The sequence below is a fragment of the Rhamphochromis sp. 'chilingali' genome, assembly GCF_963969265.1.
Source record: "Rhamphochromis sp. 'chilingali' genome assembly, chromosome: 5".
Taxonomy (NCBI): domain Eukaryota; kingdom Metazoa; phylum Chordata; class Actinopteri; order Cichliformes; family Cichlidae; genus Rhamphochromis; species Rhamphochromis sp. 'chilingali'.
The window spans coordinates 13,921,148-13,946,880 of NC_137932.1; the positions used below are offsets into that span (position 1 = coordinate 13,921,148).

At 40.5% G+C, this 25,733-nt stretch overlaps 2 protein-coding genes across 6 annotated transcripts in view; both read left to right on the forward strand.

The window, feature by feature from the left end:
• LOC308397630 (sine oculis-binding protein homolog) overlaps nt 1–4,293 on the forward strand; it is a 12,822-nt gene extending 8,529 nt beyond the window's left edge. For both annotated transcript variants that reach the window (XM_080883631.1, XM_080883630.1), the window contains exon 7: nt 1,876–4,293. The gene's annotated coding sequence lies outside the window, so the exon portion shown is untranslated. The remainder of the gene's footprint in view (nt 1–1,875) is intronic.
• A 921-nt stretch (nt 4,294–5,214) lies between these two features.
• Nucleotides 5,215–25,733, forward strand: part of LOC308396724 (rho-associated protein kinase 2-like) — a 41,067-nt gene continuing 20,548 nt past the window's right edge. For all 4 annotated transcript variants that reach the window (XR_013971608.1, XM_080882255.1, XM_080882254.1 and 1 more), the window contains exons 1-15: nt 5,215–5,688; nt 10,773–10,854; nt 11,361–11,461; nt 12,116–12,253; nt 13,911–14,171; nt 14,800–14,944; nt 15,202–15,340; nt 17,259–17,350; nt 19,364–19,523; nt 22,410–22,506; nt 22,600–22,679; nt 23,120–23,168; nt 23,264–23,399; nt 24,328–24,419; nt 24,638–24,884. Coding sequence is in view for 3 of the 4 variants with exons in the window: in XM_080882255.1 (XP_080738381.1) it covers nt 5,593–5,688; nt 10,773–10,854; nt 11,361–11,461; nt 12,116–12,253; nt 13,911–14,171; nt 14,800–14,944; nt 15,202–15,340; nt 17,259–17,350; nt 19,364–19,523; nt 22,410–22,506; nt 22,600–22,679; nt 23,120–23,168; nt 23,264–23,399; nt 24,328–24,419; nt 24,638–24,884 (1,915 nt within the window). In the remaining variant the exon portion in view is untranslated. The remainder of the gene's footprint in view (nt 5,689–10,772; nt 10,855–11,360; nt 11,462–12,115; nt 12,254–13,910; nt 14,172–14,799; nt 14,945–15,201; nt 15,341–17,258; nt 17,351–19,363; nt 19,524–22,409; nt 22,507–22,599; nt 22,680–23,119; nt 23,169–23,263; nt 23,400–24,327; nt 24,420–24,637; nt 24,885–25,733) is intronic.

Genomic DNA, 25,733 nt, shown 5'->3' on the forward strand with positions numbered 1-25,733 from the left:
GAGAATCCCAGTAACCTGGCACTCCCCAGTGCTCTAAGGTTACACCAGGGAAGGAGGTGGAGGGCACAGGCAGTGAGAGTCACTTTGAAAGGCGATCACTTCACCACAGTCTGACTGACAGTCACAATTCTTTGTTTGCATCGCAGCCTCTTCTTTAGGCTCCCATTTGCCAAGTTATGTGAGTATACGTCTGTTCTCAGATGGATGGAGAAAATGACTGTGGGAGAAAGTAGAAGGTTCATTGTATTGGACAAAGATAAATGGCTGCTGCTGAATCAAATATGTGACCTTGAGGTTATGAGTTAGCTTGTCCAGAATGACATTCACACAGAGAGATAGGTCAATTCTCCGTGTGACCATAAAGTCAAACTGTTGCTCCTTGCGGCCGTAACTACAAGGCAGTGCAGACATCTTTCTGGGGTGCTGTAGAGACAGAGGTGATTGTCAGGCAGACTACAAGGCGCGGCAATTTGAGAGTGAACCCTCAGCTGTGATAGAGCTCTGGGGCTTCATTAGGAAAACACAGGGGCAGAACCAGAGCGATCCGTTTACACATGTCATAATGACACCCTGTTCTGGCTTTGGCTCGTACCTCTCATATGTAGAAGTTTCGAGTCCCCCCCCCCCATCCCTTTTCAGTCATTTTCCTTTTCTTCACTTAGCACTGCTATCCTCTGCCAACCAGATGTTGTTGTTCGAATGCAGCAGGAAAGCCTCCTTACTTTGGACCAATCAAAGGCCCTCTTGATTTCACTTGTCACTAGTCCAAAGGGCTGTAACACCAGCCGTCATCCTCACCAGCTGGTATCTCATCATAACAAGATCATGTTACCATTTTACTGTATGTCCCGAGATTAATCCGCTGATATTACAGAGGTGGTTTAAATTTCACCTGGCCTGCTTTTCTCTCCATATTGCACTCCAAGCCTCAAAAGGTCAGGGGTCACCTTCGTAATTATGTTAAAAACGGATAGCTGTTAGTCGCGGATGCACGACATAAACCTTTATCTCATACTCCCAGATGTTTTGTGTTGAAGCACAACAAGATTTCCTTTCACTAAATGAGTTCCCACTTTACTCTGTGTCATTTGTTGTGGCTCCATGCATTGCCTTAGTAACCAATACATATGAAATCACAGTGTGCCGCTTGTGCTGTGCAGAAGGATTTATGGCCTTGTGTTGTGTGTAATGGGAGCTGGCTGTCGTATGTGAGTGACTTTAGCTCGCCACCTCTGTGCTCTGACCTAAACATTGCTGTCCTGTTCTATTGTCTGAACTGCTAAAAGTCTTTTAAAAAAAGAAGAAAAGTCTCCCACACTGACAGAGTCAGGAGCCAACTGGAGGATTTCACCTCAGGAAACAGCCAGTTTTTTTGTCTCAGTTTTCCTTGCCTTTATTTGGGATATTTTATAGCCCGTGTAATCCGATCCCACCACATGGGTATTCGCTGAGCGTTTGAAACTAAAACGCAATGGGACAGAGGGAGTACAGAACCCTGGTTTGGCCCTTACGTGTGTGCGTGTGCATGTGTGTGTGTGTCTGTTTGTGTTTAATGTGTGTGTTTGAATGAAAGCCTGTGTAAGTGTGTGTAAGAGAGGAAAAAAAGGCCAGATGTTCTTAGTTTGATTGTGCCCCGTGCAACAGTTATCTGAGTGTTGACATGACTAAAAGGTTCATTCTCAGTGTTTATATAGAAAGGGCAGATTAAGGAATGAGTGTCCAGGGTTGCAGAGGTTGATATAACATATGGTGTAAATGGAAATTGCACAGAATAAAATATATGATATCTCACAACTTACTTTGTCTCTCTTTCTCCCTTTCCTTCTTTCTGTTTCTTGTTTTTTTGTACTCCTACCCTGTCTATCTAATAAACAGACTCCCTGTTTAGCACTGTACGGCAGTGCTAGATTCAGTGCCATGCCCTCTTGTGGACAACACCAGTGCTAACACCCTCTAGCCTGTCCCTCAGCCTGTTGGCCCACCAGAGTGTTGCTCTGCCTGCAGACCAGCAGGGTGCCAACCCAGGAAGAAGTCCAGATGGCCAAGTCATCACAAGCCAACATGGGGGAAGAACACAACACAGTCACACATTTTGTCTTGGACCAAAAGGCTGTCGCTGGCTCGTGTGTGTTACATTGTGTTCAGCAAGCGCTTTAAAAGGAGCATCTCAGATCTTCTTCCTGTCTGACATTGCCCTAAAGTGTGTATGCGCGCATGAGTCAGTGTGGCAGCCCAGATGAGCTGCTCCTCCTCCTCCTCCTCCCCTCCCTGCTCCGCACAGCAGACAGGGCTCCGATCAGCCTTGTGTGGTCTTCTCAGATGGAGCCTGAACATGATCTCTTTCCAGGGGAAACGGTTTGTTTTCTCTGCCCGGCTTGCACAAAGAGCTGCATTGTTCCTCTCCCCATATCCCACGCTGACTCCCCACTCCAGGTTTTGGGTTACCTGGCCGACGGGGGCTCAGACTTCATCAGTTTTTTTATTTTTTTGACCGACAGCCAGGAATATAGTATACCCTTCTCTCCTCCACCTTTCCGCCCAATCTAAATACGGTACGCACCAGTTCTGAGGTTTTATCCCTCACAAGTGATTGCCTGTGATTCCCTACTCAGCTCACTTCCTCCAAGGGAAGAAAGACAGTCTGCTGACATTAAGACTTCATCCAGTTTACTCACTGACGAGAGTCCGGCCGGGCTGTTGAGACAGATGATGGAGCAGCCTAACAACCCAGGGGAGAGTCTCCTCCCCCTCCTCTTAAACAATGTAAACTTAAACTGAATATATGAGGGTACACCTACTGATACATAGTAGCTGAGATGGTCTGTGAACACTTTAGACGTCTTGATGACGCTGGTACATGAATGTGTAACGTACAGATCCTCATTCAATATTCACCTAATCTACCAAGTCTCTCATAGCAAATCAGAGTTTGAATCACTTTCAGCACCGAATGCCATGCATGTTTCGTCCCTGCCATTCATGAATGAATGATCCTAATTCTGATTTTCTTGTGGATGATGCTGGTTTTGATCAGCCGTTTCTGAAAAGGAAAGCAACCTTGTAATATTACCAAATGTGGTATTATACCCAAAGGCATCAAATGCTGTAGTATGCAGCGATCAGTATTACAGTTCCCGCTATCAGGGATACCTATTGAGATTTGATCCAGCTAGATCACTTAGCAGCTTGTCAACACTTGTTCCTTTGCAAGATTTCAGTTTTGTAGTCGACACAGATACTATTTGATGTTATATTAACTTATGGATGAAGCATCTGTAGATTTTCACAAAAATGCTTTATTTCTTCTTTTTTTGTTTGTTTGTTTTGTTCTTTTTCTTTGATGATTTTCATTTTATGAGTGCCTGAACTCTCAAACGCCTCTTGTCCATATGTTAATATGCTGTAGCCCCACTAGAGGGCATTGTTTGCCTTTGTAACTTTGCACCTGAGCAGAAAGAACCAGGAGGCCATAAGACAGTCTGCTGAAACCCAATGCAATCTCCGCAAATCACTCAGTGCCATCAGACTGATGTGACTGATAAGCCAAGCAGACGGCTTTTCCTTTACATCTCGCCATTATTTTATCTTTAAATTCAAATATTGCCATTTGCCACACTCACAGCAGTGTCAAACCAAGGGTGCAGTCAGCTGCATTTCAACGCCTTTTAGTGAACAGCTCAGCACTCCCCTGAGTTAAACTAAGCAGTCCCTTTGACCTGCTTGATGCTAGAATACCGCCAGATGTGGCCCACCCCAGCCATCATTCCAAAATCACTTACCTATCCGTTTGTGGGCATGCGTGTGTGCATGCACGGATATGTGGCAACACATTTCACCGTCTCCTCACTCATTCCAGCCCACTTCCCCCACCACAGATCATGCCTTTAAGTCAGTGTCATTCTTGGCTGGTAAAGGGGACTTTCTCGCTTGTATGGCGCAGTGATGACATCACTTCATACAAATAGCTGCAGTGTCAACAGGAGATCTCCGACTCTGACGGCAGAGGCCAAAAAGTAAACAATTCAAACTGCCATCATTAGTTTCACCATGTTTAATCAATGCCTTTCCTCACCTCACCCAGTATCTGTGTCACCTCAGAGTTTTGACAGAAAACCCGTTTTACCAGAAGTTTGGTTGCTTCTTGCTTCACCCAGAGGTACTTTCTGACCTTCCCTGTCAAAGTCACTATCTGACAAAATGTTTGTATTCAAATAAAGATTAAATAAGAGCATTGGTGAAGACCTCTTTGTAAAGTGAAATAAATAAAAGTTATTCTAAGATCAAAGAAACTTCTGCTGTTTGTTTTTTTAATTTATTTAAGTTTTTATTTTAAAAAATGTTGGGGGGGGGGGGGGTTCTTCTTTTTTGTGAGGCATGTTGGTTTTGTAATTATTAAACTCGTCATACAGCTTTATAAACCGTGTGCTAACAGGTTCTGGTCAGTAAATGCCTATTTTTAGTGGAAGCCTTTCTGAAAGGCAACGCATCAACATTCCAGAAATAGTGGAAGTCGACCATCTTTGCAGTGACGGTAAATCAGATGAATGAGATAAGAGAGCAGGAATTCCGGCTTTGTGTGGACCTACTGGGAGCCGTGACTGGACGATTCTGGGAGGGCAGCGTTGGGGGGGGGTGTTAACTTCCAGGTTTTCAAGTTAGGGGTTGAAACTGCAGGACGGAAGTTTTCCACAATAATAACAGGGCAGGGGATATGTGCGGGACTTGCTTGCAGGAAGTCACCCACAATTAGGCAGCACAAACCGGATGTAAAAACTATCCTATAAAATAAAGGCATTAAACAACCGAAAAAACCCCGCTATAAAATAATAATGATCATCATTATCACCATCATCATTATTTTTATTATTATTATTAGTGATATTAGTAGTAGTAGTATTAACTTTATTCAATCAAGTTAAAATGATATTAATAGAAATGTTATAGAAACGTTTCTAAATGACCTTGAGAGGTTATTTAGGTTATTTATGAAAGATGATTTATCATTCACTTGTTTTACTGTCCATATGTATGGACAAAAAAGATTTGCAAGGTTTGGAAAAAGACAATTTCATAATGATTGATATCTTCCCAGATTTTTATAATTTATTTAGTCTTATTTAAGTCTTCGCCTTAAGATTTACGCAGTTTCTCACGACTTTTATGTTGATAGTTGCAACCGGAAGTCAAACTTGTGTTCTCCTTGCTTGACTAATCTTTGTTATAGGTTGAGCATGTTGGGTCGACTGATTTAGTTTTACCTGCCTGCCTGATAGCAAGACGACACTTATCTGAAAGTGAAGTTTACCTCGACACACCCGCTTGGTTTTCACTTGCGTGTGTGTGTGTGTGTGACCACTAATGAAAACTGGGCGAGACGGTTTGTTTGGGCCTTGGATAAATAATTAACCAGACAACTCAAGCCGCAGTTTCAAGAGCTGACATGAGGAGTTGACGCAAAGCAAGAGCGAAGTGCGCCTCTATCGCCAGCCTGTTACCTGAGCGAAAACAACAGGCTCGCAGGTGTTTTTGTTTGTTTTAAATTTTTCTTTATATTTTTAATGCCATTTGAACTGGATACACTTCATTGTAATAATGCTGGGAGCGGAGAGCAGATTGGAAAGCCGGCTGAAGAAGCTGGAGTCCCTGATAAGGAATCCACAGTCGGCACTAAACTTGGCAACCCTGCTGGTGAGTTTACATTCACCCTGAAGCTCTAATACAAGTATGGTCTTCAGACTGAGAGATAGGGAGTGAGTTAGACACATATTTGTGAGTAATTAGTCTGTCAGTCATCTGAGAAAAAAGTTTTTAGAGGAAGGTCTTACAGTAAAAACAATTTAAAAAAAAAAAAAAAAAACACAACCGAAAGCTGAAAAAGTGAAATTGTTGACCTGTAGCCTTAATCACGCAGAAAATGATAAGAACTAAGGTTAAGCTAATCATACTCCTTTGGCCTTTGTAGCAGAGGGAAGCCCCACCTTTCCTGTATGGAATGCCATACACTCCTCCCTAAACAGAATTATTCAATGGAAAATGCTGCATAGTAATAATTAGATGTGATAGTTTTCCAACTCACTGAAGCTGGAAGTCATTCAAATGAGTGAAGGAAGTTCCAATGAAACTTACAATCTGATCAGCTATGAACTACATTCACTCCTCCCTTTCCCTCACTCAGTCAATGCCTGTCTGGGATTACCTGTTCAGGGGTCTGGTGTGGTGGCCTGCACTGAGAACATATTCAGCTCAGCTGCTCACACTCCTCAAGCCTCAATCTTTGAGAATAAATTCAGGATCTCACAGCAGGCTGTCTGTAGTTTTCCATTTCTATGTAGTGCTGATCTGCAGATTTAAAATAGGCTTAATATTTTCATCTTGACAACCCAGAGTTAGCTTTGAGAACATGTCTAGCCTGGATCAACTTTTGTAAGCTGTTTGCAGTAACACTTTGACTCAGCAAAAAGCCAGTAGAGTCTGTTTACTGTTTAAGTTATTCATTTGCTTCACACACATTTGATATTGACAGAACACCATAATCCACGGCTTATATTCATAGTCTTTTAGTGACATTTGGAGCATTAAAACATATAAATCATGCTGAGGGATTTATATATTTTTTTTTTAATCTGTCCAAACAAATGTGACAGTTTACCAGATTTCATGCCGTATGCACCTGCTGCCTAAACAAAGCAGCCCTTTGGTCCATGTCTATTCCCAGTGCTGAATCATGATCCAAAAGTACAATCTCCCTCAGATGTACAACAACAGACCCAGGTTACATCATTCTGTGACATAATCAGGCCAAAAAAATGATGAGAATTAATTTTAGCCCGTGTCAGTCATCACTCCAAAGTTCACTAGTAGTCATGTTTGATTTTTATCACTGTGCTCCATGGCCATCATGCTGCTTAAAATGCAGGGAGCTACCACAGGAAGCTGAAGTCACTTCCTGGAATTAACCTGCTGTGCCCTCATGTCACCATTTCCTGTTTGTCCACTGTTATTTTTCGTATATATACGTTGTTGTTGTTTTTTCTTTTCTTTAGTACAATACAAATTTAGACTTCTAATAGAATAACCTGTTGTCTTTTATTTTTGTGTTAATGCTTTTGCTGGGTTATTGATGGCCAGTAAAGGAAAAAGTAAACCCCAGAGAAAAGGTTTGAATGTTTGAGGTCTATGGAATGCTTTGAAATCCTAATTAGTTCACAGTAACTGAACAAAATAATGTGGTTGAGTCGCAGATCATTATAATCGAGAACGATGCACTTCAGTCGGTAAATTAATGTTAGCTGTTGCGCAGTGTCATGGCATTCTGTGTCAATTTTAACTGAGCAATTAATTGTGCAAGGATAAGGATTTAAGACATGAGAATATATTTTTGACAAACGAGTATAAATGGATAAATAAATCATGTATAATTAGTCCAGTCAGCTACACCTGGGCACCATATTTATCACAGAAGTATCACAAACAATAAAACTTAAAACTCGTTACTGTTTTTGTTTTTTTCTGTCAATATATCAATAGTGGATGGTCATATTAAATATAAGCAATGTTTCAGACTGCTCTACACACTCCGTTCTAGACTGTTTATTTCCATTTATTAGATCTATTGGTTCCTGTCAGAGAGGGCTGATATCCCTAGTATGGTCATCTCAGATACATTATGCTCCCTCTGGCTGGTAGTGCATGAACCCTTCCCATGTGCTGCTAAAGCCTTCTGTTTGTGAGGCTGCAGCCAATCAGAAAAAAGTCATCTCGAAGGAAAAGGAGCTAAACAGGTCGATTTAGACAGGATGAACTGATGGGCTATAACAAGGTTCAGTATAGAGTGAATAAGGGTTATTTTTAACCATGAATCATGCAGAGTGAATTGTAGTGCTGTTCAAAGCTAAAAGTTTGGTCCCCTTTAAAGAGCCCATCGGGGACTGCAAAAAATAATAATTGCAAATCAGCTACTAAATATACAAAGCATAAACAGGATTGTCTTGTATGTTTTGGAAACGTCTATTGAAACGAGTGCCACAAAGTTCCTGCCAGACTGTTTTTGTGCTGATGTTCAAACCAGAGGAGTTTCTGAACCCTGCAGTTATTGACCTTTATGTAGTTTTGCTTTATGCGCTCGACCGCCCTGTTCAACTCTGTTTACTTCCTCGCCGAGTTGCTGTGGTCCTCGATACCATACTTCCGCTTTGCGATAATACCACTTACAGCTAAACACAAACAGATCTAGTAGGACAATGGCATCCCATTACAGTACCATGCTCAAATTCACTGGGCTGTTTAGAACGATCCATTCTTTCACAAATGTTTGTAAAGGTAGCCTGCATGGCTAGGTGCTCGATTTTATACACCTGTGGTAATGGGACGGAAACACCTGAATTCAAATGTGAAGAGGCGTGGCCCTACACTTTTGCCCATATAATGCATCATTGGTCCATTTATGGCACAATTGTGGAAGCCATAAACACAATTTTTAGTTTCTCATCGGCATATTTACATATCACATACTTATTTTTATAACATATTCACTGAATATTCCAGTAAATGTGCTTTTTTTGTTTACTCTCTTAACCATGAAATGACTGATAGTGTTTGTAGTGATGGAATCAGATCTATGTGACAGCTCCCTAGTAAAGATTTAAAAACGTGTATGGATCAGACACCCCGTATATAAGAACAAAAAACCCTTAAATCTGGGATCAGTAGAACAGTTGAAGGCATGTCTGTTTTGTGTCTGGTGGAGGCTGGATCTGGATGGGCCGAGTACATTTTGATGCATCCTGAGCAACTTGATTAAGCCATTGTTGACGCTTGACTATGTTGACAGTATCAGCTCACACTGAAGTGGGTGGACGGTGCTCTCTCAGGAGGCGAGAACAAGCCATGAAGACTAAACTAGAGAATCATGTTCAGATTTGTCGAGATTCCAGTGAAAGACAAACATGCTGGGTCTAATCATTTTCGCCTTTCACTGATCTGAGACTAAAATAAGAGGGGAAGCATTTAGATCTTAACCCCTTTACGTCACTTTACATCACACAGAGTGATTTTCTAGAATTAAACAGCGTCTGATAACAAAAACACTCAGTGATCAAATGTCTAATTTGATGTTATCTAAATTGATGTCTAACAGGATAACACAATGACGTGATGGCTTTTTATATCCAAACGAATTTGGTCTGATACCTTTGGCGTCCATTGTTTTCTTTAGGAAAAACCCAGTTGAAAATAAGATGTTAAAATATGTTGTTATGCTTAGCTGCTTTAGCTTGGGGATCCACTGCCTTGCACAATTACAGTTCTCCTTAAATGGAATGCAACCAGCATGTTTTCATGTTTCCATTTTCATGTTTCCGTATGAACGTATTGATATGCAATCGGGATTTATTTATTTATTTATTTATTTTTAACCTGAAGCTGTATGCTTAATGCATCAAGTTGTGATGGACCTTGGTTCCCACTTTAATCTTGTTTTAACTTGTATACCCTGATCACAGCTATATAAATCCCTTCGTGAATCTTTTTATTGTATGCCTTTTGTATCAGAAACAAAAGCAGTGGCAAAAGATGCAGGAATTCACTTTAAATTTATTTTAGAAAACAGGACTCGGATACCAAGCTGCAAAAACCTGAACAAGTCCTTCATGATTTTAGTCACACATTGCAACAAACTACAGGCGCACCCTGTTTGAAACTGCTAACATTAGACTGTATTTGCATATTACCATCACTGAAACTCTTTAAAACAAAGTTCCCATAGTGCTGCGATAACGACGACCATTACACCAGTTGATCTTTTGTAAAATGATCACCTATCCTCGAGCTCTCAGCCTGAATCCAGGTCCATAAGCTGTTCGTCCCACAATAGCTTCTGAGCCTTTAGGTCTATTTCCACCCATGTGTGGTGGGGGAGATCGCTCCTCACCGCTGCTATTTAAAGGTGCAGAATTGTTCCACATGCCCCTTTCCACTCACTCATATGTCCTAGAACAAACAGACAACCAGATACAGCCCCTACACTCGCTGACATGCTGGATGACTCAACACGACCCCTGTTTTATTAGGGAACAGAGATCATAGCACACTCTGACCTACCCCGCCTCACCGCCCCACGCACACACCCACACCCTACCCCCACCCAGCTCTGCCCTGCCATCCTGATGCATGTGGATCACAGGCACATTTTGGTTCAACTTGAAACACAACACCCCCGATTTAAGCACTGATGACACTGCTGAGGCTCCAGCTTTAACTCTGACAGTGCCACAGCTTTACTGGAGCTGGTGTCGGTGGGCCTGATGGCGGGTCTGTGTGTTTATGGACGCGACCGAAACATGAACACGCGTCTAATTTTATTTGGTGTTGCACGACATGTTTTGTCTCCTTGTCCAGCCTCCATTGTTCTTTTGTGTTTGTTTTGGTTTAGCGGTCTGATTTTGTTTCCCCACTTGTTTACATTTTGGAGTGTTCTTACCGCCATCTTTACTTCATTAAAGATGTTTGCTTTTATTAGCCAGCACAATGTCGGAGCTTCCCGACTTTCATGAATTGTCTTGACAATATAATGATAAAGAAATTATTTAAATTTCATTAATTTTCTGTGAATATTCAGCTCAACTTAAGGAATATTCCCATTTTTGAATGATACTGGTGTTTCCACTGTACACTGACATAGATTTTTTTTTTTTTTGGTTGTTGTTAATTAACCACTATTTCTAAATGTTAATTTTCATTTCTAATAAAAACTTCTTCTCTTTCTTGTCCTTCAGGATTCCATGAATGCACTGGTCAATGACTTGAATTACCCCCCCTTACGGAAAAACAAAAACATAGAGTCCTTTCTGAACAGATGTAAGTTCTCGTGTGCGTTTTGCATTTGTGTGTCTTAGTGATGAAAACCATGACTTTTTAGATTGTGCAAGACTTCCCCTGTTGTCCAGCATCAGATTTGCGATATAACATGTGCACTGTTTCTTTAAGAAGGTAAAAAGAGAGGTATATGAAAGATTTCCCTGGTGTTGCTATTCAAATTAACATTTTTGGGGAGATTAACAGATTTTTCCTGCCAAAACCTTAGTAATTGATATGTGGTCTTGTTGCATAGCCTTGTCCCCCCCCAATAATTTTTTTTATTTAAGGTGGTGCAGTCACATTCAACCTAGAAAACCTGGCAGAATGTAGTGACTATAGCTAAATGTGACATTTCATTTCTTAAAAATCTACTTTTATGTTAATTTGTTCAACATGTATAACATGTTTTCTCCAAAACTACTGCAGTAGATTTCATTAGACTGGGAAAGTGTTAGATAAAATCAGCTTTATCTTTGTCTAATCTCGTGTATGTGTCTCATCTGCAGATAAAGACTTAGTGAGTGAGCTGCGAGAACTTCAGATGAAGCTTGATGACTTTGAGAAAGTCAAGCTGATCGGAAAAGGAGCTTATGGACAAGTGCAGCTGGTGAGTTCAAGGGATCAATAAGAGGTTGTCTGTTGACTTGCGCTATTTAATTTTAAACTGCGTTCTGTGGAAGAGCAAAGCAGTGTGATATAAAGGTAGAATTTCTCCAGTTGTTCCTAAATCCAGCAGCTACCAGAAATATTTGAACCACTAGAGGGAGCAACAGTCTTTAAAAATACCAAATGTGTGATTTTTTTTTTTTTTTTTTTTTTTATATATAACTTGATTTTTTTGTTTTTGATTTTATTTTAAATTGCCAACGTGCCTGACTCCAAGTTTAAGCCAATCAGTACATTTCTTACTCTCCCTAACTTTCAGTTTCCCATATATCTGCATCTTATGCTGGTAGAATCTGGTATCTGCTGAGTCTCTTGGGTGGAAACAAGCCTGGACAGGCTCAGTGTGTGAGAGATGTCTGGTGTGGGGGTGTGGATGGGGGACATGGTATGTTTGTGTTTGAAATCTTGTGTAAACATGTCTTTCTATGGGTGTGTCCTACAATTATGGCTTCCTATCTCTGTGTCTGTTTCTCTTCATCTCCTGCGTTATCTTAGTCACTGTGACCTTCTTACCATCTTGTCCATATTGTCCTTGTTGACATATCACTATTTACATTCTCACATCTCTCCTTTTTTGTCACGTCCTCCCCTGCAGGTCCGTCACAAGGCCTCTAAGAAGGTTTATGCCATGAAGCAGCTCAGCAAGTTTGAGATGATCAAAAGGTCAGATTCGGCCTTCTTCTGGGAGGAGAGACACATCATGGCCTTCTCCAACAGCCCCTGGGTCGTCCAGGTGTGTTTTTTGTTTTTTTTCTACAAATATTCATAAGATGTAGCACTGGAGAACATATAGAACAGAAGTTTTAACTCCTTTCAGCCACAGAGGTTTTCATAGATATATTTTGTTCACAGTAGAAGACAGAAAACACACCAAATGTTTAAACTGAAAAGTTTTAGCGTTTCATGAAAAACAGTAGCCCATTTTGAATGGCAGTAACACATCTCAAAAAAAGTTGTGAGAGGGCAGCAAAAGGCTGGGAAATTAAGTGATGCTGAAAAGAAACAGTGTGCAGCTAATTAGTTTAATTAACAACGGCTCAATAACATGATAAAAAGAACCGAGTTTCTCTGAAAGATGGACAAAAGTTCACCAATCTACAAAAACATACTGCATCTACCAACTGTGCAACAATTTTAGGATAACGTTTCTCAATGAAAAAATTGTGAATACTTTAAATATGTTATCAGGATTTATATTTATAGCGTATCTGGAGAAATCTCTGTGCACGAGAGAGAAAGCTGCAGACCTGTAATTGATGGCCGTGATCTTCAGGCCTTCGGACTACATTGCATTAAAAACTGGCCTCATTCGGTCATGGAAATAAGTACATGGACGCAGGAACACCTTCAGAAATCACTGACTGTGAACACAGGTCACTGTGCCATTCATAAATGCCGGTTAAAGCTCTAGCTTTAACCGGCATTTATTGAAGCATTCTGTATGGTAAATACACTACAATAATAAACATAAAGCCATTTAAAATGGTCCGTTACAGGCCCATAGCCCGTTTTTGGCTTATTCTCAACCGATCCCTGGCTTGATGTCAGGATAATGAGCTCCTCCGTGTGACGTAGTCAATACAGCGCTGACTGGTAACACCCCTACGCAGCATGTGGGAAAACCGGTCATACTGTTTTGTGTCTCTACTTAGTGATGCTGCAATAAAGGAAGTTCACACATTTACAGCGTGCTATATTTATGCATTTTAAAACTGGTATCATAGAATCATAATGCTGAAACTTTCTGTAGAACATTGTTATAGGTTGATATTGATATATTTTTTTGTGTGTGTCAAATATAAACTAGGTTGTTACTGGTTGTTTCTGTAGATGGTAATCAAATAATTACATTCGCGCACCACCAAGCTCTAAAACATTTAATAATTTATTTGGAATTATTGTTATTGCATGCACTAGGTACTGATAGTAGGTACAGATGGCAAGCACTTTGTCAAAACAAGCGGTGTAATCAGATGGTCCGAGTGTTTAGAGATGGCATATGGAGATTATATTAAAATAAATGAACAGTAAAACAGTTGGGTAGGGATGCAAGAATATTTTTATGATAAGAAAATGAAACGAATGATTTGTGGAATAGACCAATAGAACCAATATATAGTAAGAGTCTTGTTATATCGGATGAGGTAAAAGCAGACAGCGTGCTTGTTAAATGAGATCCAATTTAATGCTGCCTTAAAGACCCGGAGATAAAACATTCATCATGAGTAATCAAATAATATATTAAGACAGCACAGATGATATTTATGTTTACATCGCAAAGCAGTACCTTCTGTTTATACACCTCAGTAATAACCTGGCACCATATCAGCATTAAGTTTGAGATAAAAAAGTAATCAATGATATTGTAATTACTCGTTACTGTTTTGTAGCTATGCTGTGCTTTCCAAGATGATCGGCACCTTTATATGGTGATGGAATTCATGCCCGGAGGAGACCTGGTCACACTCACCATGAACTACGACATCCCTGAGAAATGGGCTCGCTTCTACACGGCAGAAGTAGTGCTGGGGCTAGACGCCATCCACTCGATGGGCTTCATCCACCGCGACATTAAGCCTGACAACATGCTGCTGGACCAACACGGACACCTCAAACTGGCTGATTTTGGCACATGCATGAAGATGGACTCGGTATGTCGAGTTTCTAGTTGTGTCACAAACCTTCTGAGTTAGTTGAAAGAAGAGGAAAATGACATTTTGATTATTCAGAGCTTCAGTGCACCACCAGGTGTTCAGATGGTGAAGTGAAGCTCTTACATCATGTTGTTTTGAAAGGCCACAGAAGTTATGTGCTAAACAACTAGTCTCGAGTGAGGCGGCAGTCCCGCCTCTGCTGCTGTGGGACAGGAAGTGTTTTTCATCCTTTTGTTTTCACCACAGCAATTTCAAAATAGCTCATTTCACTCATTTGAGCTCTCTGAATATCTGCCAGTAGACAGAGCATGTCATGCAATTCCTTCCCTAGTCTCAGTCTGGTAAAGAAACTTGAAATGGTCTTAAAACACATTTCGTTTGTGGTCCACATGGTAAAGATTTTTTTTAAAGAATTTTTTGCATAGTTGTTGTCCCAACATCTAAAGATTTTGAAAGAAAATATAGTAAAACAATTTTAAGCTAGTTTCACAAGCTCATTGATCCACACTATGATTTTGCTTTTGCTTTTTTTTTAAAACTTTTTTTCTGCTTTCTGTCCAAAGTCCTTTCCAATCTTTTATTATTGCTTTCCTGTGTGTTATGTTGTAAATTCATCTTTCTGCAGACAGGTATGGTGAAATGTGACACAGCTGTAGGCACACCAGACTACATCTCCCCCGAGGTTCTCCAGTCTCAGGGGGGTGATGACTACTATGGCCGGGAGTGTGACTGGTGGTCTGTAGGAGTATTTCTCTTTGAATTGCTAGTTGGTAAGTTATGTACTGTTCATTCAGTTAAGCTTTTATTAAGAAAGCAAACATGATTTAATTCCCATTACATGTATAATTCAGCCCAGGCTGTTCTGACTGTTACCAGATAATGAGAGGTCAACTAAACATTACGTTATGTTTTCTTGCTGTTTGGATATTATGTAACTTCCTTTATGTTAGTAATTATAAAAATGTAAGTTTTTGCTCAAGCTCTCGGATCTGTGTTTTGAGAATTTGACCTCTCATTCTTCTTCTAGGTGAAACTCCTTTCTATGCCGAGTCCCTTATCGGAACGTACGGAAAGATTATGAACCACCAGAACTCGCTCGTATTCCCAGATGATGTAGAGATGTCTCAAAATGCCAAAGATCTCATCTGTGCCTTCCTTACTGACAGGTTTGTATATGAAACCATAGATTATACTGTAAGCCCTTGTTTTTGTAATGTAACAAGAATTTGTTAGTAAAAAGGGAAAATACTATATTAAGGACTATTTCAAGCTTTTATATACAAATAATACTCGATAATTTGGGGCTTTTTTGGATATCTGTCCTTTAAAAAAAATAAATCCTGTCATTAATTAGCAGGCTGAAATGTTAGTAAAGCATAGAACTGATCAAATAGTGCATAGTACATATAACCTTGTTAACAAGGTTTATGAATTTACATTAGAGATAAATACAACACTGTAATAAAAAGCCTTTAAGCAATGAGGTGAACCATATGTCAGCAACACTAGCAAAAGCACAGGCGATTCTGAATGTAATGCAACGACCACCAAGAAGTCTGATTAGCACACAGTGTTTAGAGAAATAACCCCAACAATCGGGCAATCCCCTATGAGGAAGCACTCGACGACAGTAGGAAGGAAGAACACAATTTGTCAGAAAGAATCCTCACAGAACCAAGTTCAGGGAGAAGCAGCTGTTTGCCGTGGCTGCCTGTGGGGTGAGCGGAAGACAAAGGAAAGCACTAAGTGATAAAAAAACATAGACGTATATTTGCCTGCAAATACACATCATCGTGGTATTGTTCTTTGTTTCCTTGGATTGATCCTGCACTTTAGATTTCCTGCCGGACATATATTGTTAACCACAGGGATGTCTGCCCATGACTCACAAAGTAACTGAGAGGCATGTCTAAGGAGCTTGGAAAGAAAAGCGTCTGGACTTCTTTAAGTTGCTTGAAGACTGATTAAGATACCTTACAAATTAGTTGTAAAGGTAAAAGTTGGATGAATGGGCATATGGGTCATGTTTCCGAATAGTGTCCCCTCCCCTTGAAGAAACCACTTCCTGTTTACATTAGTAACTCTGCCCACGACAGGGCTCGAACACAGGCCCTTTCTGCTTCAGTACAGAGCAGCCTTTCATTTTTCCTCACTCAGTTTATTTACCTTCTCACTCACTGCTCTCTCACCACAGACAGAATCTCACATGTGTGTACGACTGACACACACACATCTTGAACACTGACTACTGACTGCATTCACCACTTAACCTACATGCTCCATCACTGTCTCCTCATTATGCTGAATCACATGAGTAAGCACAACCACCCTGCTCGTTTTGGAATTTTTCATCTCTCTTTTCTCACCATGTGTTTTTCATCGCTTCATTCGTAAATGTCTTCCTCCACCTTTTCTCTGTCCCACTTTCCATTTCTTGGTTCTCCCTTTTCGTCTGTAACTTTCTCCTTTGCAGTTTTCTGGGCATCGAGACATGGCTTGTAACCCTGATTTGGCTGCATGTCACTTTTTCATGCAGAGGTTTTAAAGTCGCTCCTTTTTTTTTTTTTTTTCTTTTTTTTTTTTTCCTCCCCACCTCTGCCCTCTCTTCCCCTTGGCTGGATCTGGAATGTCCCACACGTGGCAAGCCCAAACTGCCCCACCCCTCCAACCCTGTACCCAGAGGTGGAGGAGGGAGGCGAGGGGATGAGGCAAGAGGGAAAATGAGTGTGTGTATAGATTCAGTGAGAGAGAGAGAGAAGAGAAGGAGGGAAGATCTAGGAGTTCTTGAGTCAGAATTGTTGATGTTCCTGCCTGGTATCCAGTCGTCCTGTCTTTACTGCTTGGAACTTGGACTGAAGAGGTTTTCAGGCGTATCCATTGTCCAACAGCGGTCTGGTGGCTCTCCATGCTGGTCAGTGTGGTCAGTGCAGAGTGGTCACGCCGCTAAGTTCCATGTGTTTGGGATGACATGTTTGTGATGGTGGGTGGAGAGGAGGAAAGGGGTGTGCTGTACTGCGTTGCACTGTGTCACACTTAGGCAAACCTGCTCACCGTCTGACTGCTTGTTCCTGTCGCTGTGTGCAGGAAGGTTCGTCTGGGCCGCACCGGAGTGGACGAGATAAAATGTCACCCCTTCTTTAAGAACAACCAGTGGACCTTTGACAACATCCGTGACAGTAAGTGTATCCATATACTTGTCTTTAAAACTTCTCTCTATATTATGCCACAATGCAGGAGCATCATACATTTCCATTTCTGGTAATGTGCAAATGTTTTTCTTTTTCACGGTTTGTTGCCGTTCCCATTGTTTTGCTTCTCTTATCATCTCCAGCCCATTCCTCTGCAGTTCTGTTTTGCTTCAGTCTGAGTTCGAATTTTATTTCCAGCTCCTGAGTCATTAAGCCTACTTGTATGGTACACATGCTCTCCATATGCTCGCCATTCATATCTGACAGTATATGACAGGGTGCTTTGCAGAGCAGGAGAGAAAATTATGCAGAATAATCAGCTACGTATGGGTACCAGTCTAAAATCATAAATTGGTGAGTGTACTGAACATATTGAAGTCCTGCACCACATGTGACTGGATAAAAGGAACACTATGTTGTAGCTTAAGGTGATAGATAGATAGATAGATAGATAGATAGATAGATAGATAATATAACAGAATTATTTACTCACAGGTGTATTAGGAAAAGAATAAAGAGAAAAAATCTTAGCTATTTAATACTATAATTGTTAAATCAGTACCAATGTTTGTACTTTAGTATATTTTTTCTTTTCTTTTTTTTAAATTTAGGTTTAGACTGTTTGTATCAGGAAGGACAAAAGAAACAAGAAGGAGAAAAAAATAAGAAAGGGATATATTAGAAGTATGAGCTGGACCTCTGTGTCTGTACGTAAGTACATTCAGACTCTTTTTCGTTGCCTCGCCCTGTCTCAGCCTCACCTGGCTCCGATTAAGGCAGAACTTCTGATCACAGCCTGGCAATCTGGAACACGAAACCATTGCTCTGCTGCTCGCCTCTCTTCATGTTTGCATGTGCACGCTCATGCAACCACTCCAAACACGACCTTGCTTCCATTGTGAAGTCCCGCTGAGCTGCACATCCCTCTCGGCCCTTTGTGTCTAAGGGTGATATTACTTCCCGCAGCGTCTGGGCCCTGATTTCGGCGCTTTATCATTTGAGTTGTCTTCATGTTTATTAAGCACAGGGTTGAAGGCAACGAAACCAGCACCACGGGTCGTTGGATGGATGCTTGGCAGGATGAATGAATGAATGGATGGATGGATGCGACTGGAGGCAGCACCCCCCTTAGCGGCGGGTGGGGCAGGCTGTGCGGCCTGTGTGGACCGGTCTAATGAGAGGGGCGTCCCAGTTTGGAGGGTTGCTCCCGCTCTCTCACTCTCTCTGTGGCCGTGGCTGCCTGTCATTAGTCACCCGCTATCAGAGAGCATTCTGGGAAGTTATGCCACAAGGGCCTCCATTGAGCGCCCTGAGTCTCTTTCTGTCTCACCACATTTTGGCTTTTTTTTTTTCTATCTCTTCTTTTTATTTCCCCCTCATTTGTTTCATCCCTGCGCTTGATTTCTCTCTGTGTTTTCTGCACCATCTTTGAGTCACATTTGTCACACTGGGGGCTGTCTTGACCCGCAGTAATAAGCTCTTTACTCAGAGCCAGAACTGCGCTGGTCTGAAGAACTTCATCCAAAATCGCTGCTTTTTTTTTTTTTCTAATTAGGATCTATTTTTAGGCTCGAGGGCTTGCTTAGTTTTATCTGATTGGCCCTGTAACACATTTTTGTCTGCAGACTTTTAGAGTCAGTCTTGTGAAAAGAGAGCGCAAAAGGAACCTTCTCTCTTGGCATGGCTTGTGAAAGGTGCTGTGTATGGGGCACAAAGCAAGCACTGTACGGGAAAAGGAGTGGTGTCAGGCTCACGCCAACCTGCAGACTCCTAAAGTAACCAAAGCCAAAATGGACATGCATTTATTCAAATTGCTGAAAAAAAAAATTGTACTCAAATGTCTTTGATGTATTTTAATTTTAAATCCCCAAGCACAGGATTGTTTTCAGTCTGATTTTATGTAAAACAGCAGTTTTCTCTTTGCTTTAACCCTCCTGGTTTGCACCTCCTTCGTTCCCCTTTTTCGCTTCATGACTCTTTCCCTCTCTTCCTGTCTTCCAGCTGTGGCCCCAGTTGTGCCAGAGCTGAAAGGTGACATAGACACCAGTAACTTCGATGACATAGAGGTTGAGAAAGGAGATGTTGAGACCTTTCCTCCACCCAAAGCCTTTGTTGGCAACCAGCTACCATTTATTGGTTTCACCTACTTCAAGGAGGATCAGTAAGTGTTTGAATCTCATATTTTTATTTTACTTTAACTCTGCTTTTGTTCTTAAGTATTTGATATGTTCATGTTTGCGTTCCTTTTAGTTTTCCTTTCTTTTCTTTTTTATAAATTGAGATTTTTGTGCTACAAAGCTCAACGTGTGTAGATATTTTGCAACGGGCTTTTAGAACAACACTGTGCTTAAAATATGAGAGAAAAAGACAGCTTCACGCCCATGCCTCACCAGTCAGACACTGCAGGCCTGTTAAAACTCCACACTGCTGCCTTGTTCTGACAGCCTCTTTAACTGCCCTTGTCGCCTGTGATGAATCCTGCTTTGTAAACCCTGTTTTTGTTCAGCAAAAAATAGAATGAAACAACACTTGCAGGTTCAACCGCCGTTAAGGCAGCAATCACCCAAACAAAGCTATTGTGTTAAAAATGGAAGCGTTTATTGTTCAAGACATATTATCTGGATAAAATTCACTTTATAAATGGCTAAGGCAAGTTGGTTGTGAAGATCAAAAACGCCCACAGTTTTCTAATCGTCATACATGAAACGCTGTGCTCACAATCCGTTTCAATAGATTAATTTATACCCTTTAAAGATCTGCCATAATCACACAAAGTCAAGTCTCAATAAGCAAAGAATCAAAAACAAAATAGAAACTTCACAAAATAACTCAACTTCAAAAGATAAAGAAACAAACCTGTCTTTATCACAGCTGCTCATCCACGCTTCTGGACCTAGTCAGTTAGATGAGCTTCAGGTTACCTTTTCTGTACCCGTAGGTACATTTGGTCTTCTGTACATGAGTCATCTATGCTCACATGCACATTTTCAAAATAAACCCAGACAGCAGGTATGCTGAACGCGTTCTCCACCAGAATAAGATATCATTCTCTCTCTTTGCAACATCATTAGTGATCATTTTTCGTAGCGTTAACAACAGCTGAGCCAGTCATGTGCGTGGGAGACTGAGCCTTGAAATTTGTTCTGTGGTTAACCAGCCGGTGCCCCTTATCACCAGTCATTTTCTTGACCAACGTCGCTTCCATCTGGCTACACAACAGTGCAGCTATTCCCAAATACCACAGGAGCTGCTTCTGCAGTAAAACAGCTCAATTAAATGGCTCATGTGTTACAATCAGTGTTGGTCAAGTTACTTGAAAATAGTAGTTATTAATTACTGATTACTTTTCCAAGAAAGTAATCCTATTACTTTACTGATTACGTGTTTTTAAAAGTAATTAGTTACTTTATTACTTAGCATGATACACAACCTGAAAACATTATAAAGCAGACCTTTCAGCCCAATTTTATTTTTTCTGCATAATCCATCATATAAATTGAATCAAATGAAAAAGTCCCTTATTAAAAATTGTTTTATTAGTTTAAATCTTTTAACTTTATGCACATTGCATCAAGAAAAAATTAAATCTGAAGAAATTTGTTGAACATTTAAACCTATTTTCTACATATTCCTGCATATGTGTTCACACTCGCTCTTTCAAATAGTAAAACACGGCAAAAGACAAATAAAGTCAAAGATTTAATCTATTGTCACCTGTTTAGCAGGAGTGGGGCCGGTGGAGGTTTGTCCGGTGTCGCAGCGGTCATGTCAGTGGGGGGATCCGGGGGTTTCCCTGTGAATTTCACATTCCCGTGGCGGCTTGCTAGGTGCCTGCTCAGATTTAAAGTTTAATTTTTCTCTGTGGAAAAAAGTTTTCTTCCCACGCAGAGTGTACAGCGTACTCTAATGTTTTTGTCACTTTGTACAGATTAAAACTCAAAGTAATGTCAGTACTTCCAAGCTTTCGTACTCTCTCCCGCACTCCATATTATCCATTGTTTATCTACACACGTCTGTTGCTGCCACAGACGTCGCACGTTCATACGTCATGAGACACTCTCACAAACAAAATCACGGTTTAGTAACGCAGTAACGCAGCGTGCTTACGGGAAAGTAGCAGTAATCGAATTACTTTTTTGCAATAACAATCCCTTACTTTAATCTTTACTTGAAAAAAGGAATTGGATAGCACATTACTGCCCATCTCTGGTTACATTTAACCGAGGGGAGCTGAAAAGGTTTGAGCAGTAATGCTGTAGACTTAATTGAAAGCTATTTGTAAGCAGTATAAAATGATCAGGCTAATTATAATTCTTACATATTTCCAGAAAGGTTACAACAGCGGATGAATCTGCTTGTTTAATTTAGCAAAGATTTTATGCTGGATGCCCTTTCTGACAAAACCAGTTATCCAACCTCACGGCCGACACTAAGAGTACTCTAGCATGTGTCTCCTTCCGATCTTGATTTTTTTTTTTCTCATGTAAAAGGTGAATGCGTTGTGAGTGCGTACTCGTACCTTCAGTCTAATTGCGTATTAGTGTGTACCTTTTCTAAAATCACCCTTAATTTGTCTGTGTTGTTAAGCACAGGTATTTTTATTTTAAAAATTCACTCTGCAAAAACTGGTGTCATAAAAAGGCTTTACATAGTTAAGTTGTTATTCAGCCCCTGTGGCCGAGTCACTCAATAATTCCCACCACTACAAGCCCACCGAGATGGTTAACAGTTGGCAAAAAGTGCGTGGGTTGGAAGATTTCTGCCAAGACACCAAAAAGATCTCAACACTTTATTGCTTTTTCCACTGTGTATGGTTTCAGGATTAGGCTTATAGGTATCACTGTAAGTGCTTTCTAAGCTCTCTAATGTCACGTAACACTGGACAAAAAATGTCTTTTAATGGATCTGGTTGGGACAAAATGTATCTCGTGCTTGTAGAAATGTGGACCTGATGATGGTGTGTGATGCTGTCAGAGTTGGAAATCCACCTGACGTTGACTCAGTTACAAGCATTCATGGTTATTGACCGTCCATCTCTCGTTCTCAGGCTGCTAAAGGGAAGTAAAAGCAGTTCTGCAAAAGATTCAGAGGACTGTGAGGAAATCTCAGAGGACAAGGAGAATTGTTCAGACAATAAGAAAGAGGTAGTTTTCTGTTTTGTTTGTTTGGGGGGGAGAGGTGAAAATGAAAATCAAATAATGCTATTTTTGTATTTACTCATCTGTCAATTTGAGCAGCTGCAGAAAAAGGTTTCCCAACTGGAAGAGAAGCTCGACAATGAGATGCAGGCCAAAGATGAGCTGGAGCAAAAGTGCAGGTAAGATAAAACATATGATCCTGTTTGATAAGATAAGATAACCTTTATTAGTCCCACACGTTGGCAATTTGTTTTGTTACAGCAAAAAGTGGACATTAGCTATATGTTAATCAGCGTTCAGTCAGCTTATTAAATGTCTTGGTTAAAAGGTTTTTAAATTAGACATCACCAAAGGATAACTGGTTTCCCTGAAGAGTTTTTTTTTATATGGTGTGTCACTTCCTTCCAGATATATATAAGTGTTTTGTAAAACAGGAAGTGACATCCCATCCTCAAAGCTGCTTTTAGAAATCCCAATATTAGGAGACGTTAAAGGAAATCCAAAAGCGGCAGAGAAAAAAAAAAAAAAAGCAAGAAGAATTTCAATGTATAAATACATTTTTGAAAAGACAATTTTTAACTAATTGTGAAAAATTTTAATCTTTTTTTCCACCACCCAGAAATGCTACCAACCGTTTAGACAAACTCGCCAAAGAATTAGACAAGGAGGTAAGAGCGGGTGCATTTCAACCATGTACCTGATGGGATAAAGAAGGTCAGAGTTTGTTTCCACTCGTACTGTGTGCGAATTCCTCTCTCATCAGATGAACAGCAGGCAGAAAGTCGAGGCCTCACTGAGGCAGCTGGAGAGAGAGAGAGCTCTGCTGCAGCACCAGAGTGCTGAGAATCTGCGCAAGGTGGAGATCGAAACTGACAGGAAACGCAGCCTGGAGAACGAGTGTGAGCACCTATGAACAAATGTAGAGTGCTGTGCAAAAGTCTTCAGCTGTCCTTCATTTCTTTACATTTTGCTTAAAAGGAGCTTCAAAGGAGGACTTCTTATTTTATTTAAAGTGATTTTGAGCAGTACTACAGAAGTTTTGAAGTTTGTTTTTTTTTGTCGTTTCTTCTTCTTTTTTTTGTTCTTTTTTTTTTGCTCGTCTTCAGTCCAGTCCTTGTACCCGACCATTTGTTCATTTTGCTTTGTTTTTTCGTTTAAGCTACGTAACACTGGTTCTTTAAGCCTGATGATTCACAATCTTAAGTTGCCACTTTGTTACGAGCAGCCACAAAATCCAAAACGCATGTGTTTTTCGTTTCTTTAGTTAAATCTATGAAAAATTCCAAATATAAAATGAATAAAATAATATTTCTGCACAAACAAAGTGCAAAGCAAAGAGCTTTTAACCAAAAACGTGATGCATCACAGCAACGAAAGGCAGCCAACATCCACAGAAGAATTTCTAACATCCTTCATAAGTCTTGAGAAATATTCCTGAAGACTACTTAAACTATAAGAAAGTTTGTCTAAGGGAGTTCAGGCTGCTTTGAAGAATAAAAGTCGTCACGCCGAGCACTGACTTTCAAGCTTGTTAGAAGTGTACAAACTGTACATGTTGCACCCATTTTCCTACTAAAATCTAAGGAGTTGCTCAAGATTATTGCACAGCACCAAATCTAAACATCAGATGTATAACTTGTGAAATATCTTTCCATAATTTTGGTTGTCATTTGATTTTATATTCGACTCAGGCAAGTCAAATTGTGTATTTATATGTCAGGCTCAGAAATATTCATAGTTGTGGATTGACAGTATTATAATATCGTATGGATGGATGAAATTTTTTATACTACACTAACTAAAAATGACTTTGTTTTTACTCATCAGTGAACAACCTGAGGGACCAGCTAGAGGATCTGAGGAAGAAGAACCAGAATTCACACATCTCAAATGAGAAGAACATCCAGCTGCAAAAACAAGTGAGGGAAGCTTTTTAAAGTCACCTAACATGGTGTTGTCTTTCTCTTATTTTCAATTTTCCGTATCACTGCACTTTTTTTTTTTTCTGTGTTTAATATGTGTTTTTATTCATGTTAATAAAAACATACCAAATTGGTAATCCCTAATTCTGAATGCCTTCAGCATAAAAACAATTTCATCTTCTCGTTATTTATTTTCCTTCCCTTAATATCCGTAGCTTGAGGACGTCAATGCTGTGCTTCAGGCTGAGCAAGAGGCTGTAGCGCGGTTAAAGAAGAGTCAGGCGGAGGTGCAGAAACAAGCCCAGAGCCTGGAGGTTAGCCTCGGGGAGATGCAGGAAAAGTGCAGCCAGCTTGAAAACAGCAAGATGGAGCTGGAGAAGCAGCTGAGGGGGCTGCAGGCCGAACTGGAGGAGGAGAGGAGAGGCCGCAACATGGGGACAGAAACTATTAATGACCTACAGGGTGAGACGTGGCTCTCTATTACACTCTGACAGCAAGAGGTATTAACATAGTCGTAAACAGATTTAAAGGTTATGTGAGTTCTGTTTGGACTCTCTTGTTGGTAGCCAGTTATAGGTAAACTACAGCCTTCATTAGCAATGTTCAGAAGTAAAATTATGTTAAGCTATAGTTAATCTTTTTTTCAGCAGTTACCTCATCATCAAGCTTTGATTTGTTTTGTCAGATAGTTAAAGGTCATCGAATGAATACCTCTGCAGTGAAATACTGATTTACTCACCCTAACCACAGGTAATCAATGTGATCTTTATACTCCCTAAAAGTGGCTGCAGTAAACAGCAGGAAAAAAAGATGTTATGCAAGTTGGAGTTGAAGGCTCAACATTAGATGTGAATCACTTTTCTGGATCGGGCACTGGGAAATGTCTGATCATAGGTGGAAACATCTGCTCAAAAGCCTGAGAGTGAAGCAAGTGGCCGTAAAAGCCAAAGGAAAACCCAAGCCAGAACCTTTTGTGGAAACTTAAGCATGCTCACTCCTGGCAGAGAGGCCACTGGCTGAGGTCAGAGGGGATGTACGTAGACCACAGTGTTACCTGTTTGTTGTGATGCCTGATGATCCCCCCCACCCCATGTCAGAATCTCTGTGTGGGTGGAGTCAGGGAAAAGAAACACTGAGTGCAATGTTTTCTGCATATTTAAAGATGTATGTGGGCTGGGATATTATGTAATGTCTGAAGCTGAACAGTTCAGGCACAGTTTTTAATTTACGACACGTTTGGCTCAACACTGTCACATCGTATAGAGCCTCATTATGGTAGCATCTTGACAAATAAAAAGAATACATGTAATA